At 49.9% G+C, this 18,246-nt stretch overlaps 1 protein-coding gene across 1 annotated transcript in view; it reads left to right on the top strand.

Moving 5' to 3' along the window:
- Positions 1–18,246, top strand: part of IGSF9B (immunoglobulin superfamily member 9B) — a 50,134-nt gene that overhangs the window by 14,348 nt on the left and 17,540 nt on the right. Inside the window, exons 4-13 of the mRNA XM_004379311.3 lie at positions 3,984–4,135; positions 4,499–4,616; positions 6,519–6,660; positions 6,916–7,061; positions 9,873–10,015; positions 10,317–10,457; positions 10,541–10,657; positions 10,945–11,095; positions 12,298–12,409; positions 16,284–16,459. Coding sequence (XP_004379368.2) covers positions 3,984–4,135; positions 4,499–4,616; positions 6,519–6,660; positions 6,916–7,061; positions 9,873–10,015; positions 10,317–10,457; positions 10,541–10,657; positions 10,945–11,095; positions 12,298–12,409; positions 16,284–16,459 — 1,398 coding nt within the window. The remainder of the gene's footprint in view (positions 1–3,983; positions 4,136–4,498; positions 4,617–6,518; positions 6,661–6,915; positions 7,062–9,872; positions 10,016–10,316; positions 10,458–10,540; positions 10,658–10,944; positions 11,096–12,297; positions 12,410–16,283; positions 16,460–18,246) is intronic.

An 18,246-nucleotide genomic window follows, 5' to 3' on the forward strand; every position in this document is an offset into this window, starting at 1 on the left:
AAATGAAAACTTACCTTAATATTAGTACAAGAAAAACATCATTAGGAAGGTAGGTCTGCTGCTGAAAGTTGTACTGACTGAACACCTAGCCAAGAGTCCCCACATTGCTTCCTTTCTCCTTGCCCTTTCCTCACTGGACTGGAGGCTTCTAGAGGCCCTACCTCTGTTTCCTTTGCACTGCCTGGTGGTCTCTGTCCCAGTGACGTGCAGCAGCAAACATTCACTAAGCCTCATGGAATGAGAAGGTGGAGTTTCTTTTGGAATTGTCTAGTCTATTGCCTCCCTGTTTTAGTGTGCACAGGTGAGGGTTGTCTCTTTGGGAATTCCTAATGCTTGCAGTGGAATAAGCATAGACCAAGACCCTAGAAAAATGTGGTTTATTTCATGTAATCACCACCTCTTAGCTGTGTGATCCTGGGCAAGCTAAGTAACCTCTCTGAGCTTTGGCTTCCTTGGTTACAAAAAAACAATGCCTGTTTTCAGGGTTATTGTAGGATTAAATGAAATACTTTGTAAGGAAACATCTTGAGCAGTATCTAGCACATCAATTACATACAAGACACTGGCCTTCTTTTCTCAAGGGTGAAAGAGGCAAAATCGGATGAAAGTGAGTAGCAGGGATGCAGGTAACACATAAAAGGACCTGGCCTTGGGTTGGAAGATGCAGAGGACTTTGGTGGTTTGAAAGTCCTTTTCAGTACACCAGTAACTATTCATTCAAAACATATTTTTCAATGTACATTTGGTGGCAGGCTCTGGGATACAGCCCTGGGATACAGCTGTTGGTATAACTCAGTCCTGACTCTTAAGGAGACTCCAAGAAAGCCAAACCCAGAGACAATTACTATATGGGCTTTGGGAGCACAAAGGAGGGAGAGCTTCTCTGAGGAAATGGCCTGTATTCTGAGACCTGAAGGGGGAGGAGGAGCTAGCCATGGGTGGGAGTGGGCAAGGATGTTCCGGCAGAGGTAACAAACAGGCCTGGACTGGAAGGCCAGAGGGAGGGGAGATGGCGGTTCAGGGAGTGCAGCAGGGTATTCATATGGAAGTGTCAGGCAGAAAAGCTAAGAATGTCCACTGTCTATCCAGACTTCATAACTAAGGGTTATGAAAGAATGTATTTTGCCATTGCCATGGATTCTAAATCGGTAGAACAGAACAGACACTTCACAAAGTGGAAGAGAGCTCTTTCTCCCTTATTCCTCTTTCCCTTCATTCTAAGTCCCCAGTCCAGCAAGGCTATTTTCATTGCTGACAGAAAGAGTCCAAGCACCAACATTCTATTGCTTCCAAACTAGATGTTTAATGTCAGGCCTTTTCTGACAGGGCTCACCTTTGGAAAATGGAAGGCCAGTGAAAAATTAGAATTACAAATCATCTCATTCTCCTTCTTTGTTTTCTCTGAAGACCAGCTGAGTAGAAACAAGCCCAATTATTTCTTTATCACTACCAAAATACCCAAAAAGCCCAAGCCTGACTTTAGGTCAGTGAATTTGTTGCAGGGGAGGCCAGCCTTTTTCTAACCTGCACTATTAATTATAGTGCACTTGTGAAAAAGAATTAAGCCTGGAAATGCAGCTGGCAAACCAACAACTAATTCAGTAAATAACTGAGAGTCAAACCATTATTTTCTGAAAACTCGAAATTGTTCAAACTACTTTCCTGATTAACACCTAAATGATAAAGTAATTATGTAATTAGTAATTAATTTGTCACTTCAAGACATAATTTAATTTATTATCTTTTAAGCTTGACACCAGAGGTACAAGCACTGTCACTGTGCTAGCTTGCTTTGGGAGCAGGCGTCGCTGGAGAGGGTCTGCTTGGCTTCCAGGCTCTGTTAGGAGGATGGTAGGAAATGCCTGAAGCTAAAACTCCAGGGTCTGTTTTCCAGGATTAGGATTGTTGCCACTATTTTTAGTATATCCTTAGGCATTGGATGATAACGGATTTTCTCGAAGATGAATGTTACGTATTTTTGTATGACCAAGTGTGCTTCTTAATTCATTTCATATTTACTCACCAAGTGTCTCCTGTGGCCCACAATGAGCTAAGGGCTTTGAGATTAAAGAAGAACATGGCTGTGCCATACTTTCGCTCTTAAGAAGTTTACGTGTTGGTATTGTTGATCTATAGGTGTGTATATGTGCATGTGCCTTCATTCATTTATTCATTCAACAAATATTTGTTGAGTATTCTACTGCATGCCAGTAACTACAATCAAACCTACGCATACCATGGCGTTCCAGAAAACGTCCCGGGTCTCAAGGGCCCTCCATTCTAATAAGGGAGCAGACAAGAAGCAGTTAACAGATAACCATCTAAAATGATTTCAGCTAGTGATAAGTGCTTTAAAGAAAATACAACAGTGTGAGAGGATTGAAAATGCTGGAGGTGCAGTCTTAGGGTGACCAGGTAAGGCAGAGGTGTGGTGTTAGCAAACACTTGAATGAAGTGAGGGGATGGGACCCGGGCACAGAGTTCTGGGTAGAAGTAACAGCAGGGGCACATGCCCCGAGGTTGGAAGTTGTTGGCATATTTGAGGAACACAGAAAAGGCCAGTGTGGTTAGAGCATAATGAAGGGGAAAAGAGTAGGAGGCAAGGTTGGAGCAGGAGGCAAGGCCAGTCATAAAGACACTCTGACTAGTTGTCTGGGGTCTCCAGAGGAGAGGCCCCCTCTCAAAGCTTCTCATTACTGCCTCAGAGGCTCCTGGGGAGATGATTCTGATGATATTAATGGCAAACTAACCCACATTTCATCTATGTCTCCATTGTTCAAGCTGTGTTGATAAATGTTATTCATTCCTCACCTCAGTTCTGGAGGGTGGAGGGTTTAGGTGAAACCCAGAAATGTTGAGTAACTTGCCCAAGGTTGCACAGCAGTGGCAGGCTAGGACCTGGACTTGGGTCCTGAGCTTTGCGAACCTTGAGAGGAGCTCAGCATGGCCTGTCCCAGCCTATCTCGGACTGTGGATCCAAGTCGATGCCTTTAAGGCCTCAGCTCCCTTCACTCAGCAATTCTGGAGGACTCTTCGGGCTGATGTTCAGAAATGGGAATCCCTCCTTGCCATTCCAGACCGCAGAACATAGTCCATGGAGTAAGGTTGACTGGACCAGTTCTCCAAGCAGCTCAGGCAAAGGAGACCGAGTCTCTTAAAAGCTGATTATCCATAAGATAGAGAGTTGCCATCAAACACCAATGTAGGGGAAATAACTTGGCATCACCGGAGGAGAATTAAGAAGGGAGCAGCTTACAGTGTCAACTCTGCCTTTATCTATGGAAGCCAGAAAGGGAAGAGGAAGAGGTGTTCTTTTTTCTGTAGAATCTGGGAAAGTAAGGCTCTGTGTGTCCTTGGCTAGTGATCTGTGTTACGCCCAGGACGCTGGGCCTCGGCATCCTTCAGACTGTGGGTGGCCTAGACATGTGAAGACCTGACTGAGCTGGGCTTGATTTAGACAGTGGAGGTCAGTAGGTGTAATGGATAACCATGAGGTGGAAGACTGGAGGATGCGGAAGAGTCTGGGGAGGGTGAGAAATGGAAGTGTAGTCTATAAGGTCCACGAGAGAGCTGTCTGGTCATTGTCATATCCCTAGTGCTAAGCACATCATCTTCCTTGTAGTTGACACTCAATGGACATTAGTTTATTGTGAATTAACAGTGAAGTGGGAAAAATACAGAATTTGGATCCAGCCAGGCCGAGTTGGAATTCCAGATCTTCTCCCACCTCTATAATATTTGTAGGCAGATTATTTTGCCTGTGTTGGCCTTCTTTCTTCATCTGTAAAATAGGGACTGCGGTGTTCATCCTGCAGAGATGCTATGGGGATTCCATATGAAAGGTACCAAGTGCAGTTCCTGGCACACGGTGGACCCTAAGTCAGCAGCAGAATGACTTGTGGTCCTCATGGTTTGTTGTGCCTGTGGTGGTGGGCAGCTACCTTGGCCAGTTCTGTCACTCACTTTCTTGATCTCCTTTTCAGCTCCTCCCACCTTTACAGAAACACCCCCCCAGTACATTGAGGCTAAGGAGGGTAGCAGTATTACCATGACCTGCACGGCTTTTGGGAACCCCAAGCCCATTGTCACCTGGCTGAAGGAGGGGACACTCCTAGGTGCTAGTGGGAAATACCAGGTAAGTGCAATTCTGAGACAGGGCCGCTGCAGTCTCATCCTCTCCCAGCTCCTTTGGCCTCCTTTCCCTCCACAAGCCGACTCGCTGCACGTGAGTGCCGACACTGTGTGCACAGGCAAGAGGTGCAGGCGGGAAGCTGTCCGTGGACAGGAGGCAGACTGGTGTGGCTGGAGGGGCTGTGTGTCCTCTTGTTGGAGGGAGGTGGGCAAGGAGACGAAATTCCTTTCACATACCCCAGACCCAGGTGTCTGTCCCTGAGGCCATTTCCCCCTAGACTTCTTTAGACTGCATTGCTCTGGCTGCGTAATGCATCTTTGGGGCCCAGGGGTGGGAGTGTTGAGCTCCATCCTTCTCGGCCTCCAGGTGAGTGATGGGAGCTTGACTGTGACGGCAGTCAGTCGGGAGGACAGAGGGGCCTACACCTGCCGAGCATACAGCATACAGGGGGAGGCTGTCCACACCACCCATCTGCTGGTCCAAGGTAAGAGGGATGTCTGCAGCTCTTTTTTCAGGGGACTGCCAGCCAGCCAGCTGGGCTCTGGAGGGGATTCTCCCAGGGCCCAGTGTGCCCAGCAGAGCGGGTAGAGACAGGCAGCCCACAACGAGCTGGGCACGGGGCCTCCCTGCACACCCTGTGCCTAACTGGAGCTTGCCCGGCAGCCTGCGGGAAAGGGTGCTGTGGCTGTGGGCTCACCCAGGGGGTGGCAGGAAGGCACCCTGGTGAGTGGGGTTCTAGTTTCTCCCTCTGTCCAAATGGCATCCCTGCCATGCCTCTACCTTCCCCGGAGAGGAGCCCTCCCTGGGGTTGTCCGTCCACTAGTGATGGCATCAGTAAGTAACAATCAGAACTCAGTCCGGAGCCCACACTTGTGTAACATCCAGGGCATTTGGCAGAGCGGGGGTCTTCAGCATCAGCCAGGGAGATGCTAGCCTTCCTGCTTAGGGCCCCAGGACCCCCAGAAGGGGCTGGACAGCATCTGGTAGAGGGGTCTCCTCCATTTGCTTCACGCAGCCAGCTCCCCGCTCCTGCTGGGGGGACAGAGGCTGGAGACGGGCTGTGGCCTGTCTGGGTGGCAGGGAGATGCTGAGTCATGCTCTTCCTGCTCCCTGCCTCCTGGTGTTGCAAGACGGTGGCAGCAGGGTCAGAGGTCCCTCTGCAGCTTTGATTAAAGCTGCCCCCACTTGCAGGGAGAGCCAGCCAGTTGGCTGAGGCTTCAGTCTGGAAAGCCAGCACCAGGGATTGCTGGAATTTTACCCTCTCTTCACTCTACTTCGCCTCCCTGCTGCCTGTCCCCGAAGTTGCTCCTTAACCTCTGGCTGGTAAGCAGCTGGAGCCTCTTCCTCCTCCAGAGACAACATCATTCTCTTCTGTGGGCTTAAAGAGCAGCCTTTCTCCACCCTGTCTTTTGCTCAGAGGCTCTGCTGGAGAGAAGGGCGGGCCAGGAAGAGTGTGTGTGTGAGTGCGTGTGTGTATGAGAGAGTATGTGAGAGTGTGTGAGTGTGTGAGAGTGTGTGAGTATGTAGCATGTGTGTGTGACTGTGGTATACGAGTATGAGTGTGGTATATGTGTGAGAGTGTGTGTGTAAGTGTGTGGCAGATGTGTGTGAATGTGTGTAACTGAGTATGTGATATATGTGAGTGTGGTATCTGTGAGGTGTGTGAGTGGTATATGTGTGTATGTGGTGTGTGTGAGTGTGTGAGTGTGCAGTGTGTGTGTGTTGTATATGTGTAGAGTATGTGTGTGTGAGAGTGTGAGTATGCAGGTATGTGTGTGAGTGTGGTATATGTATGTGAAATGTGTGAGTGGTATATGTGTGTGAGTGTGCGGTATATGTATGTGAGGTGTGTGTGAGTATGTAGTATATGTGTGTGTGGTATGTTTGTCAGTGTGTGTGAGTGTGTGGTGTGTGTGATGTGTATGAGTGTGTGAGAGTTTGTAAGTGAGTGTGTATGTCTGTGTGGTATAAGAGAGTGTGTGTGTGTGTGTGAGTGTGTAGACTTAGATGGCTGGTTTGAGGAGCCGGGATTTACAGGAAGATTGTGTGTGTGGGGTGCCATGTGTGCTTGAAGGGGGCATCTGCAGCCAACTCAAGGAGACAGGGCACATCTGGCCATGCTTCAGGATCTCCTGCTTTCTGAGATCCTTTTGGGAGAATAAGAACCTGTGCACAGAAACCAGCTAGAAGCGTCTCCATGACAGCTGCCTGGGGTTAGTTAGAACTCTTGGATGGTGCTGTCCCCTGGACCCCTTCCCCAGACTCAAGGCATCCTGAGGCCTTGAAGAGCTTCCTAGGAGGCCCTGGTGCTGTTCTTTTCCTCCTCCACCCTCATCCCCTTCCCCTTCCTCAGATGAGGTAACTATTTGTCTCCCTCTTTCCCTAGGGCCTCCTTTCATAGTTTCCCCTCCTGAGAACATCACTGTCAACATATCCCAGGATGCTCTGCTCACCTGCCGGGCAGAGGCATATCCTGGCAACCTCACCTACACCTGGTACTGGCAGGATGAGAACGTCTACTTCCAGAAGTGAGCATCCTGCTCTGGCCCTCATGGGTCTTCCCCTAGGCCGAAAGGCAAGGCCTCTGGGTAGAGACAGTGGGGTTGTCCAGTCTGCATCGCCCATGTGCTGAGGGGAGAGATGGGGGCAGGAGGACTTCTCTCTGCCCCACCTGGTGCCCCTGCCTCCCCTTTGGGGGACGAGCATGCACTGGGGCCTTGTCTGGTGGCTCTCGGAAGACCCCTTATCTGCCGTCTCTCCGTGTCTCCTTGTCTGCCTTGTAGTGACCTGAAGCTGCGGGTACGGATCCTGATAGATGGGACCCTGATCATCTTCCGGGTGAAGCCAGAGGATGCAGGGAAGTACACCTGCGTCCCCAGCAACAGTCTGGGGCGCTCACCCTCGGCCTCAGCCTACCTGACAGTGCAGTGTGAGTGGGATGAGGGCGAGCCATGGTTGTGGGATTTCCAGAGGACACAGGCCACTGTAGCCAGACTTGAGGGCAGAAAAGATAAGTGTCATTTGGTGGGGGAATGACTGAGGAAGGAAGGATGGAAGGACATCTCAGTAGGAGATGAGACCTGGGCTGGTCAGTAAGGATGAAACTGCCATTTAATAGGTGTCTTCTATGGGCCAAGTGTAACTGCACATGCTAGCTAATTCATCCCATCAACTGAGCAAAGGGTGGATTCAAGGGTGGGCAAGCCCTACTGACTTCCGAACAATTGTCCTTGAACTGAATCCTAGCCAACACTTCTCTACCTTGAGCGAGTTGCCTTTTGGTACTTTTTTCTCAGGTATCTGAGAGAATGAGCTTAGAGCTTACTGTAGAATTTGATTTCCTGCCATCCCTGCTCGCTGCCTTCTCATATGTGTGGACTGGTGTGGGGTGAGGGTGCAGGGCAGTGTGTTGGTGTCCCTGTTTGGGGATGAACTGATTCAGTCTTTCCATGACCAGTCTTTCAGTCATCTTCCTATCACTCTTCTCTGGAGCTGCTGGAAACCCCAATGACTGAGCTGATCCTCTCATGCCGGAACAATCTAGGCTTTTGTGTGAGACCAGAAATTCGGCTTGCTAATCTTTCATACTTCAGCTGCAGTCAGTTGCTCTCCTGACCTCTGACACCCTAAGCATTGAGAGCAAGAGGAGGAGTGCTAAGTAATGAGGACTAATTTTACCTCTTGGTTTGTGAATGGGCCCATCACTCCAGCAACAAAGGCCCCACTTACTCTCCATCCTGGGGACTGGTGTGGGGGGGGTCGTTCACACCTAGGGAGGGGAGTGACAGGTGGGAGAAGGGCAGCGAAGAGTTTGCAAGACCAGCTGACGAACAACTCGTGGCCAAATGAGGCCTAGGTCTTCTGACAGCCCAGCAGAGCTAGGTGTTGGGGTCTGTTCACTGCTAAGTAGCTGGGTGATTAGTCCAGGCTGGGCTGGCTGAGCCCCGTAGTCACCAGTCTGACATTCCAGTCACTTTCTCATTGCTATAGAATGGTTTTGCTGATGAGGGAAAAGGCATACTTTCTCCACTTCCACTGTGACAACTTAAAAGGACTTCTATAATGCTATATTTCATGATACATGTTCGCAAAAGCTCAAGGTCTACCCCACCCAGAACTATAGTTAGAAAAATCAAGTTAAGAAGTTGTTTATAAGTTGTTTACTATGTGCTCCAAAGTATGCTAGAGTGTGAAGGATCTAAAAGAAATGGGCGGTTGATGCCTCCACCTCTGAGGGGCAGATGGCCCAGTCACAGCTGGAAGCTGACTTATGTCACATGGTCAGGAAGGTGGCTTGTAGGGGGCACTGTTCAGGTCCAGCCCTCTTAGCTCAGGCTGCTTTCTGTTGAGAGAGACATTTGGTTCCCTGTCTCCCTCTACTGCCACCACCCGCCACCAACTTGTCCTTTTCTACCTCCTTTCTGCCTGCAACGAGAATCCAGGGGATTGAGATTTACAGGTGGGTGAGACAAGGATCTTTATTTCTTCTAAAAGGAAGCGTTCAGAGTATTTCCCATTCATAAACGCTTTGAAAACCTTGGAGTAAAAAAAAAAAAAAAAAAAAAAAAAAAAAAAAAAACAACACTCTACCATACAAAAATAGGAAGCTAGGTCTAAATATATAACTCGGCCTGGTATTTATGTAAGGCTGTTCTCTGAACAGCTCAGAATGCTTGAAAGATACTGGCTCATTCATCCTCACTGCCTCCCTAGAAGTTCTGGATTTTTCTCCTTGGCAGCCTTCTGGGGAAACTGGGGCAGAAGGAGAGGTGATGACTCAGCCCACATCACAGGATAGGCTCACCATCTGGCCACCCCACTCTGTCCCCTTCATGTCTTCTGTGGCCACAGTTTGACTCTGTATTCTAGCTGCACAGATAGGGAAACTGAGGCCTAGGGAAGCTGAGCAACTAACTGGAGAGGGAATGGGGAGGAGGAGAAATTGCCACCTGATGTATTGAACTGACATTTCTCTTTTGGCTCAGGATTTGGGGAGAGCGTGAACTGCTTGCTGTTCAAGACAGACTTAGGGATAAGGAAGGGCGGGGGTGGTGAGATGCTGGCATTGAGGGTAGGAGTCTAGAGCTGGGAGTTGTGGGCACTGAGAGTCCTTGCCAGACAGGTGAAGGAAACAAGTGGAATCATTTAAGGAGCACCACAGACAGTGGCGGTGCAAACGATTTGCACTCGACTGTTAACCTAAAGGTTGGCGATTTGAACCCACCCAGTGGTACCACAGAAGAAAGGCCCAGAAATCGGCTTCTGTTAAGATTACAGCCAAGAAAACCCCATGGCGCAGTTCTACTTTGGAATTGACTTGATGGCAGTGGGTTGTTGGATTGACAGACTGTGGCACATTAGAACATGATTGTGAATGCCTCCAAGAGTTGAAAACACAAGTTTTTGAAAGTACAACAGACTGACAGATGACAGAAGTCTGCAACCTATGCCCAGGTGGTCCTTTGGGACCTGTGGGCTGTAGGCTCCAGGCCGGCCGGGGTTGGTATGTCTGGCTACCCGTGGTGTCCCTGGCCCCTAGCACTAGCACTGTGCTTAGCTTTGAGGAGCATGAAGTGCATATTGACTGAAAGGAAGCATGAATGTGAAAGGCAGCCTTTGGAGTTGGAGGGTCTGTACAAGGCCCAGCAGGGTGGGTGAGAGGCTTGGCCTCCTGCCTGGGTGTCTCACTTGTTGCTCCCCCATGTCTTCTCCTCTCCCTCCCTTCACTATCCCCTTGCAGATCCAGCCCGTGTCCTCAACATGCCACCTGTTATTTATGTGCCCGTGGGAATTCATGGCTATATCCGCTGCCCTGTGGATGCAGAGCCGCCAGCCACCATGGTCAAGTGGAACAAGGACGGCCGCCCCCTACAGATCGAGAAGGTGCTGGAGAGGCGTGTGCTGGGATTTAGAATGAGAAGCATCTCTGTATATTATAATGCTTAAATGGGGAAAACAAAGAGCTGCTTCTATAGGGGTCGACAGGCAGGCAGGCAGGCAGGTAGGCATTGGCCGTCTCTAAGTGTTTGCTCTTCTCCTGTGGCACTTGGAGTCCCAGACAGTAGCTGGTGCTCTGTAAGTGCCTGTCGATAGGCTGGTCCCTCTACTGGCCAGCCCGTAGCCAAGCGGGGCCAGGGCTGAGGGTCTCCTCCCTGACCGCTGCTCCTGCTCCGTGCTCTGGCAGAACCTGGGCTGGACCTTAATGGAGGACGGCTCCATTCGCATTGAGGAGGCCACAGAAGAGGCTCTTGGCACTTATACCTGTGTGCCTTACAATACCCTGGGGACCATGGGCCAGTCTGCTCCCGCACGGCTTGTCCTGAAGGTAAGGGGCCAGGGCTGCATGGAACTTTGAGTGGGGCACCCGAAGTACATGACTTCCCATGCTTGGCTTTGTGTCTCCGCTAGGATCCCCCATATTTTACGGTGCTACCGGGCTGGGAGTATAGGCAGGAGGCTGGCCGGGAACTGCTCATCCCCTGTGCAGCGGCAGGAGACCCCTTCCCTGTCATCACGTGGAGAAAGGTACCTTTGGGTCCTGGGCTCCTGGGAACTGTGTTACAGGATGTTGATTCAGCCCCCCAATGGACTTGACAGCCCTGCTGTGGCTGGCCCAGAGGCTTAGTGAAGAGGGGGCTTCCTGGAGCAAGGGGAGCTCTGAAGGAGAGCACAGTGGGAGGGTGGGGGCTTCCTGTTCTGGCTTGGCACAGCCTCCCAAGGTGGTGGGGGCATATCTCCTCCCCTGCCCTGACATGGCCCTTCCCTCCCATGCCCTGCTCTTCACCTGCTTCCTTGCCCCTGGCTTGGCCAAGGTAGGGAAGCCCAGCAGAAGCAAGCACAATGCCCTGCCCACTGGGGGTCTCCAGTTCCGAGCGCTGAGCAAGGAAGACCACGGAGAGTGGGAGTGTGTCGCTACCAATGTGGTCACCAGCATCACTGCCAGTACCCACCTCACAGTCATAGGTACGTGGGCTGGGAGGGGCCTGAGTGTGGTGGTGCAGAGGGCCCCTCCCAGGGAGCGTCTGCATGCTCAGGAACATTTTGCTAAGTCAGGCCATCCCCTGTATCCAGAGCCCACCATAAGCAGACCTAACTCTGTGGACTCTCTGGTATCTGTCCTTGGGGAATTCCTTTTCTGATGGGGAGCAGTCACCTGAGAGAAACATGCTCCCCTGACGTCAGTAGTGTTGACCATTCAGAGCTCCAAGTGTGAGGGCCTAAGGGGAAGCTGGAGTGACTGGAAGGGCTGGATGGAGGAAGGATTAGGCAGCAATCTGATGGGGGGTACTGATCTGATGGGGCTGGCAGGGAGGAGGAGGAGGACAGAATGTGGGGAGAGAGCTGGGGCAAGGGGACTCATATCCCCATTCCCTGAGACATCTAGCATCACACTTCTATTTCCTATTCCCTAAAGTATCTCCAGGACCTCAGCTTTGTGCCAAGATAGCCCGTCCCTTCTCAGGACTGACAGCTATACCCATAATAATACCAGCAAGTTTGAGCATTGACTCTGAGTGTTAAGCACTGGACCAAGGGGCATGCACAGCTCATCATGTAATTCTCCCCACACCTTAGGCAGTGAGCTGACATTTCCCTCATTCTGCGTTTGTTGAAACTGAGGTAGGGGGACTGAGTACCTTGTCCCATGGCACATTACCAGTAAGTGCTGAAGCCAGAGCTGAAACCGGAGTCCAAGTCCTCAGCCACCCCGTGTGCTGCCTCTCGAGGGGGTAGCCCCTTCCTTGTTCAGGACAGGCTTGGCTGAGCAAGGGCAGTGCACACTCCAGTTGTCTCTCGAGGCTAGAGCCCTGTATGGCAGGGTGACTTTGGCTTTGCCTGTGACCTTAAAAGAGAGGACTTCTGTGGCCACAGGTAGACTGGTATCAGGAGGACTGGGCTTCCCTTTGGCCCATGTCCCCCTGCTCATGCTGTCTCCTGCCAGGTTGGATCTGCCCAGTCAGGACAGTTCCATGCCTATCTGCCTACCCAGGTGGGTCGGAAGGTCAGCACCTCTGAGCATCCCCATATTCCCAGTCACTCACATGTAGGATTCTATTGTGCTGCCTCGTGCCTCAGCCTCTCCTGGGCTCCTGGATCAAGACTGTGGGCGTCTGGCTCCATGGTCTCATGCTCTTTGCAGTCTGAGAGTTTCATGTGGTCTCCAGGCACCAGCCCTCATGCCCCGGGCAGTGTCCGGGCCCAGGCCTCCATGACAGCTGCCAACGTGTCCTGGGAGCCCGGCTATGATGGAGGATATGAACAGACATTCTCAGTTTGGTACGGACCTCTGTGAGTCACCCCCGCATGCTTTGCTCTCTGCTTCTCCCTTCCCGACCTCAGTCCGCCCCAGGGTGGGTGGAGGTTGTGAGGAGGACAAGGCGTGTCACCCACCAGACAGTGAGGTGGGTGGAGACAGTGACGAGGTTCTTGTGGGTAATGGGGGTGGCTGTGAGGGACCAGGACATTCCTGCATTCCCAGCCCTTTAGGTTTGGGGGCCTATATGGACTGTTGCCTCAATTTTCCATCACCCTCTGCTGCCCTCCCGTAGTTGTCTCTTCTGCCCTTCTTTTTGTGTGTGTGTCCATGGCTCATTCTTCCCTAGGTTTTTCTGTCCTCTGGAGCCTGGGAGAGACTCCTGAAATTCAAGGGCTTTGTAAAGAGCCCAACCTGAGGCTTAGAGTCTGATTTTATCCTGTCTCTTCCCTAGTGGTTTAAGAACCAGTGTAGAAAAGGGGTGCCCACCCTCCTGGCATTGTCTCCAGCATCTGCATTTTCTCTCTAGGACCATGTGCTAAAATGAATAAATGTCATTATTCATTTAGCTGAGTGCAGTGATTTGAGATCTTTGCCCAGTTCTTGGGTTAGAAAGAGATCGTGAATACACGAATCAGAGCTCAGACAGGAGGTACAGAGAAGGCAGAGAGAAGCAGCAGCGGCCTTTCCTCATCACTTTAGGATTTCTCCCACACATTCCTATCTGGAGCCCAGAATCATGGCCACTGCAGCCTGGCAAAATCCTGGAGTGGGACGATGGGCCTTCCCTTCCTCCTCTCTGACAGGCTTCACCTAGGCAGCCCTCCCAGCCAGGCCCCACCAGAGCCAGGAAGGGGGAACCAAAAGCCAGAGGGGCCTCAGAGACCTCTTTTTAAAAAAAAAAAAAAAAAAAATTCTATTTTAGGTGAAAATTTATATAGCAAATTGGTTCCCATTTAACAATTTTTATACACAGTTTTCTGTGACATTGGTTACGTTTTCCACACTGTGTCAGCATTCTCATTATTTCCATTCCAGTTGTTCTGTTTCCACTAATCTAGCTTCCCTGCTCCTCCTTACCTTCTCATCTTTGCTTTAGGGTAAATGTGTTTGACCATTTGGTCTCATATAGTTGAGTCTTTAAGGGAGCACAGTACTCATGGGTGGTATTGTTTATTTTATAAGTCAATCTATTATTTGGATGAAAGGTGATCTCCGGGAATGGATTCAGTTCCAAATTAAAAAGATATCTTAAGGGCGGTTCTTCTAGTCTCTATCAGTCCAGTAAGTCTGGCCTCTTTTAGGCCAGTGTTTGAGTTTCGTTGTACAATTTTCTCCCATTCTATTCGGGACCTTCTATTGTGTCCCTGGTCAGAACGGTTGATAGTGGTAGCTGGGCACCATCTAGTTCTTCTGGTCTCAGGCTAGATGAAGCCATGGTTCGTGTGGGCTATTAGTACTGTGGACTAGTTTCTTCTTTGAGTCTTTGGTTTCCTTCATTCTCTTTTGTTCCAGATGAGCAGAGACTATCATGGCCGCTTGCAGGCTTTTAAGACCCCCAGATGCTACTCACCGAACTAGGATGTAGAACGTTATCTTTATTAACTATGTTATGCTGGTTGACTGAGTTGTCCCACGAGACTATGGTTTTAAGCCTATTAACCCAGTAAACCAATCCCACGAGGTGTTTGGATATGTCTAGGAAGTCTCTGTAACTATGCCCTGCATGAACTTTATTATATATATGGATATATATACAGCACACATGAACATGTATGTACATATGCCTACAGATACACCTATACATGCATGCACATGTACTCACATATGCTTTCCTATACACATATACATACATATCTACCTATGTAGCCACACCCATATTTTTTGGTTGTTATTACTGTTACTGCAAAATTGTATGCAGAATTTACTGAAATTGTCCCTTATTCTTGCATACTTCTTTGTGCCTTCATATATCTTGGCCAGGTTGTGCAGATGTCACCCATATTGGGTATTGCCTTTCCCATCACCAAAAATAACAAGTGTCTACTATCTAGAAAGTGATTTCCCTCCCCTTCCCCCTCCCATCCCTGGTAATCATCAAACAATGTTGCTTTCTGTGTGTATACTTATTCCTGACTTTTTATAAAAGTGAGACCATATATTTGTCCTTTTGTGATTAACTTATTTCACTCAGCATAATGTCTTCTAGATTCATCCATGTTATGTTTCGAGGACTCATCATTATTCTTTACAGTTGTGCAGTATCCCATTGTGTGTATGTACCACAATTTGTTTATCCATTCATCCGTTGATGGGCACTTAGGTTGTTTCCATCTTTTTGCTATTGTGACTAATGCTGCAATGAACATAGGTGTGCATATATTTGTATCACTGATCTTATATGTCTACGATACATACCTAGGAGTGGGATTGCTGGATGATAAGGTATTTCTATTTCTAGCTTTTTGAGGAAGTACCGTACTATTTTCCATAGTGGTTGTACCAGAGACCTCTTGATGCATTTCCTAACCACAAGGGGAGGGAGCCTGCCCATGTCCTGCCATGGTGATGTGGTGGATAGCTCCCAGACTCCGGCTCTCCTGGGCATCCTGAGCTCTGGGTGGGCACATGGGCCCAGATGACAACCTGGCTGGGAACAACCTATTCTCTGGGTTGCAGCTAGGACACCTTCAGCGGCAGGGTCGGGGGTTATCTCTGCAGAGCCATGGGGCTGCCCGGCCGGGTGGCCAGCGAGGGGTGTTTGGCATGGCTGCACCATCTTTGGGGATGCCCAAGTTGAAGGTTTGAGTGTATGGTGAGGGGCTCTGGGTGTATTTTGGGGTGTCCCTTGCTGCTTGTGGCTCTGCTTCATGCTGCTGCTCATCTGTATCATTTCTTACACCTGCTCACTCGCTTTGGTGCCCTGGGTGTGGCAAGGGCGTGGTGTGGCCCAAGCATGGGAGGCCTCTACCCTCTTCCCTCTCTTACTGTCCCTGACTCTCTGGGCATTGACTCAGACTAGCTGCTCTCTGCTCTGCTTTAAGCCGCCTCAGCTCACTGTTCTGGACACAAAGGGTAGTGAGCCTTCAACCTGGTAGAGAGCTCGGTGGGCGTGCACTCGGTTACCTAGCTTGGCTGCCTGCAGAGGGCAGGTCTCAATCCCATGGGCCGGCGTCTCCTCCCTGTGGTGACAAGTGGGTACTGCACCTTAGCCAGTCAGTTCAGTACCTGTGTGGGTGGAACATGTTGACAGATGACAGTGCTCACCCCCAGGTTCCCATTCTCACGCACAGTGTAACCTTCTGACCCTTAAAGCCTTAGGGGTCTTGGTTCCACTCTGGGGCGCTCTGGTCGTGTTTGCCATATGTCCTAGAGAGAGGTCTCCTGGGACATACCCAGACGATCCAAATGTGGTTAAACCAATCCCTCTGGTTACTCTGGGCCCCCCTCTTTGCTGTCCTGGGAGGGGGGCACCAAGGCTACTTGGGCTCCTTTCCTGAGCCTCCACTGCTGAGCTGCTCATGCTCACTTCCACCGGAGTGCTTGCCTATTCCCAGTGTTCTCACCTTTTTTTAGGCAGAGTTCACTTATTATATAGGTTATCCTCCTTTCTGAAGGTGGGATTCTCCCACAATGCAATTGGCTATGTGACCATTGTCTTAGCATTAATCACACTTCAGGGTCCCTTTCAGTGCAGGAGGTACCAGCAGTGGCATCATGAGGACTGGCACAACCAAAGTGGGGCAGACCAGACCACCCTGGCCATGACTCTCCTGTCCTTGAACCTGGGGAAGCCAGCCCCGCACACCTTCCTGAAGACTTGGCATGTGCTCTCTTCCCTCCAGTGTAACCCACCCTGCACCCTGTCCCCTCTCCTCTCTCTTTCTTTTTGGCCAGGATGAAGCGGGCACAGTTTGGGCCCCATGACTGGCTGTCCTTGTCAGTGCCACCGGGACCCAACTGGTTGCTGGTGGACACTCTGGAGCCTGAGACAGCATACCAGTTCAGTGTCCTGGCCCAGAACAAGCTGGGGACGAGCGCCTTCAGTGAGGTGGTCACTGTGAACACTTTAGGTGAGGGGCCGTGGGCTGCAATGTCTCAAGGACGTTGCCTAGAGGAGCCGGGGTATATGAAGATGATGATGGTGATGGTATTAGCAGCTGACATCTATTGCTTATTATATGCCAGACACCTTGCTAAGTGCTTTATATGATCATGTCATTTGATCTGCCAACAAGGATTTGTCATAGCATTCTGTGGGGCCTGGTCCTAAGTACCTAGTCCCACTTCAGAGCAGCTGTGGGCCAGATCCTGTTGCATCCTCAGATGGAAGGAAAAGGCTTAGGATTGTCTCCTTCCTTGTTAGTCCACATGTTTGCATCTTCCTGCAGTTGTTCAGGGCAATTAGAAAGCCTTCTTCCCTCTGTTTGGCCTGCTGGTCGTTTTGTTTGGCCTGCGGCCTCATTTGGTGGCTGGTGTGTGGTTATTTCTCCCATTGAGTCTCCTCCTACATGCCAGCTCTTCCCTCCTGGGCCTGGTTGCTCACCCTGTCCTGTCTGGCTATAGTCGGATCTGCTCTGCTCTTGGAGCCAGAGAGCAGCTTGAGCAGGCTGTTCCCGAGGGGCAGTGGGTGGAATGCCCCGGCTTTGTTCTCAGACTCCTTTGCCGTACTGGCACCAAGGTGGGCACACTGAGAGCATGCTAGCCCCAGCTGCTCTCTCGGGGCCTCCATTTCTCCACCTGGTCCAAGGAGGGCGTTGACAGCGTGAAAAAGATAGTCCTAGTTTCTTGGACGAGAACAAAAGATTTTAATTACATTTAATTCTTCCTTTCTTCCTGTAGTCTTCTCCCCTCCCCCTTTTTTCTTTTGAGGTACAGGCAGTCCTCGAGTTATGAATGTCTGACTTACGTACAACCCATAGTCATGAACCAACCCCTGTAAAGTGTATTATATTAAAAATTCTAGGTACATACAATGGTTTGTAATAGCAAACAGGCGCTACTTTGCAACATGTATCAAAACATTATTATTATTATTACTGTATTATTATATTAAAGATGTTTTAGTGTATCTGGAAGTGTTTCTTTAATGTTTTTATGCACGGAAAGGTTCACTATATACTATATACTAAGACAAACATTTGACTAACTGACATTAGATATGAACCGTACCTCACCGTTCTGTCTTACATACAAATTCAACTGAAAGACAGATTTAGGAATGGAACTTGTTTGTAATCCGGGAACTGCCTGTACTCTATTACCCCATAAGGAGCTATGGTGATGCAGTGTTTAAGAGCCCGGCTGCTAACTGAAAGGTTTACAGTTTGAACCCACCAGTCGTTCTGCTAGAGAAAGTATGGCGATCTGTTTTCTTAAAGAATCACAGCCTTGGAAATCCTATGGGGCAGTTCTATTCTGTCCTGTAGAGTTGCTATGAGTCTGAAATCAACTGGACGGCAGTGGGTATGCCCTCACAGGAGTTCCTGGGTAGTGCAAACAGTTAATGTGCCCGCTTGCTAACTGAAAGTTTGGAGGTTCAAGTTCACCCAAAGACACCTTGGAAGAAAGGCCTGGTGATCTACTTTTGAAAAATCAGCCATTGAAAACCCTATGAAGCACATTTCTACCAATACACATGAGGCTGCTATGAGTCAGAGTCAACTCAACGGCAACTGTTATTTTTTAATTCCCTCATATACGTCCTTGAGAGGTCCTCTGACAGTAGCATCATGCAGCTGTGGGCCCACTTGCCCTGAATTCTCTTCGTTGGATCAGGAGGGCTATTTTATGTGACACTCTCTTGCCCATGAAATGGTGCCTGCACAGGCGCTGGGGACGTGAAGCCTGTGGGTTCTGG

Source organism: Trichechus manatus, unplaced genomic scaffold (genome assembly GCF_000243295.1).
Source record: "Trichechus manatus latirostris isolate Lorelei unplaced genomic scaffold, TriManLat1.0 scaffold00064, whole genome shotgun sequence".
NCBI lineage: Eukaryota > Metazoa > Chordata > Mammalia > Sirenia > Trichechidae > Trichechus > Trichechus manatus.